General features: G+C 44.6%; 1 protein-coding gene across 1 annotated transcript; it reads right to left on the bottom strand.

The window, feature by feature from the left end:
• Window positions 1-912: 912 nt before the first annotated feature.
• LOC125225163 lies at window positions 913-2,031 on the bottom strand. Its single transcript, XM_048128740.1, has one exon. It carries the CDS (start codon window positions 2,029-2,031, stop codon window positions 913-915), a length of 1,119 nt encoding a protein of 372 aa, XP_047984697.1.

Raw genomic sequence — 2,031 nt, 5'->3', positions numbered from 1 at the left:
GAAGTGGCCATACTGTACAATAGTACTCTTTATTATACTGTCCTCAAGTGGTGGTATTACCTATGAGACTTTTTAAATATGTTCGGGTGGTTTATAATTTCGAATCAATACATGAAATCAATGAAGTGAAATAAAAATCATATTTAACACTTTAAGTTCTCGCGCTTTGTACACATATTTAAAGTCACACACAGGTCGAACGCGATTAATTAACATTATTTTTACCTTTTTTCCCAACGTTTCGGCCAGGTTGCACTGGCCGTGGTCGCGGAAGACTGACGATGACGTCCCAGCAAAGTGTCACCGGAGATGTAAACAACACAAAACTACCCGATATTAATTTATATAAATGTTCGGGGTAGACAAATAAATATAATCTACCCGCTTCTAGTTATTGTTTATTTCCCACCGCACGACACACAGCACTCACAACATCCGCGCACTGGTCCGAAGATAGATCTTTTGGTTTGAACATTTGAATCACTGGTCCCCATGTTGGCGATAATCTATACCCGTCTTCCCTGTTAAAGTTTTTAGGATATTTTTTAATTTCGATCGCCTCCCTCACAATCCGGGGATAATAGTGTCGCTCGGTGGAAAGAACTTTGGGTTTGTGTAGCTCAATCCAGTGATTCGTTTCCGCAGTAAGCAAGTGCTCGGCGATTGCAGATTTGTGTATATGGCGATTTTTAACTGCCGCTATGTGTTCCTTCACCCTCTCTTGAACGCTGCGCTTTGTTTGGCCAATATACGCACTTCCACAACTGCAATCTATCTTGTAGACACCCGGACTTTGGTACGGAATGACATCCTTAGGACTGCGTAAGAGACTCGCTACTTTAGATAACGGTGTGTATACAGTCTTAATGGAGACTTTTCTTAGTACTGATCCAACTTTATCCGTTATCCCTTTCACATACGGCAAAAAGGCTGGTTGCCTGTCAACCTGCGGATGTCTCTCCCCTTCTTAGTCTTGCGCGGGATTGTCTGCAAATACCCATTTTTCCTCAGCACCTTCTGAACATGGGCTAACTCCTCGTCTAAGTGTTCAGAGTCACATAAGTCTCGAGCCCTGTTAACCAGGGATGTGACCACCGATTGCAGATGTCTCGGATGATGATGGGAAGAAGCTTGCAGGTACCTGTCAGTGTGGGTGGGCTTTCTGTATACGGAGTGTGCCAGGGTTCCATCTGGTTTAGCTTTCAACTTTACATCCAGGAAAGGTAGGGATCTGTCGCTCTCCATCTCGAAGGTAAACTTTACCTTTGGATGGATGGAGTTTAAATGGTCAACGAACCGTTCCACTGTATCGGAGCTGCCCCTCAAAATGCAGAACACGTCATCTACGTATCTCTTCCACAGTGTAATCACAGGCGGTCCGGAGCGTAATGCTAACTCTTCAAAATGCTCCATCCATATGTTAGCAATTACTGGGGCTACTGGACTGCCCATTGCTACTCCATCCACCTGCAGATAAAACTGTCCATGGTAGAGGAAATAATTCCCCTCCAGACAATGCTCCAACAGCGTGACGTACCCCTCAGGATGACCGTTCTCCACGAGTTTCGTCTTAACAATGCCCAGACACTCCCTTAATGGAACATTGGTGAATAACGACTCCACGTCGAAACTCACCATAATCTCCTCTGGTTCCAATTTTATGGTCTTCACAATGTCAATAAAATGACGAGAGTCCTTTACAAACGACGTAGTCTTCCCTACTAGCGTTTGCAATACACCCGCAACATGCTTCGCTAAGTGGTATGAAGGAGATCCAATCTGACTAACAATAGGCCTCAAGGGTATGCCAGACTTGTGCACCTTTGGTAGCCCATACAACTTCGGTGGTTGTACCACTTTTGGCCTATGAAGATTGGTAAAGTCGTCCCCAGTAAACAACTCCTCGTGTTCTTTGATGAGCTTCCTCAGACGTGTTGTGACCCTGGCAGTAGGATTGTAGTTGACGGGTTTGTACACACTCCTATCAGCAAGAAGAGCCTGAATTTTGCTGTCATAGTCTAACCTATCCAT

This window comes from Leguminivora glycinivorella, chromosome 4, assembly GCF_023078275.1.
Source record: "Leguminivora glycinivorella isolate SPB_JAAS2020 chromosome 4, LegGlyc_1.1, whole genome shotgun sequence".
In the NCBI taxonomy this organism is placed as follows: domain Eukaryota; kingdom Metazoa; phylum Arthropoda; class Insecta; order Lepidoptera; family Tortricidae; genus Leguminivora; species Leguminivora glycinivorella.
Note: the sequence above shows the minus strand (reverse complement) of the source record. Positions and strands in the feature narration are given on the sequence as shown.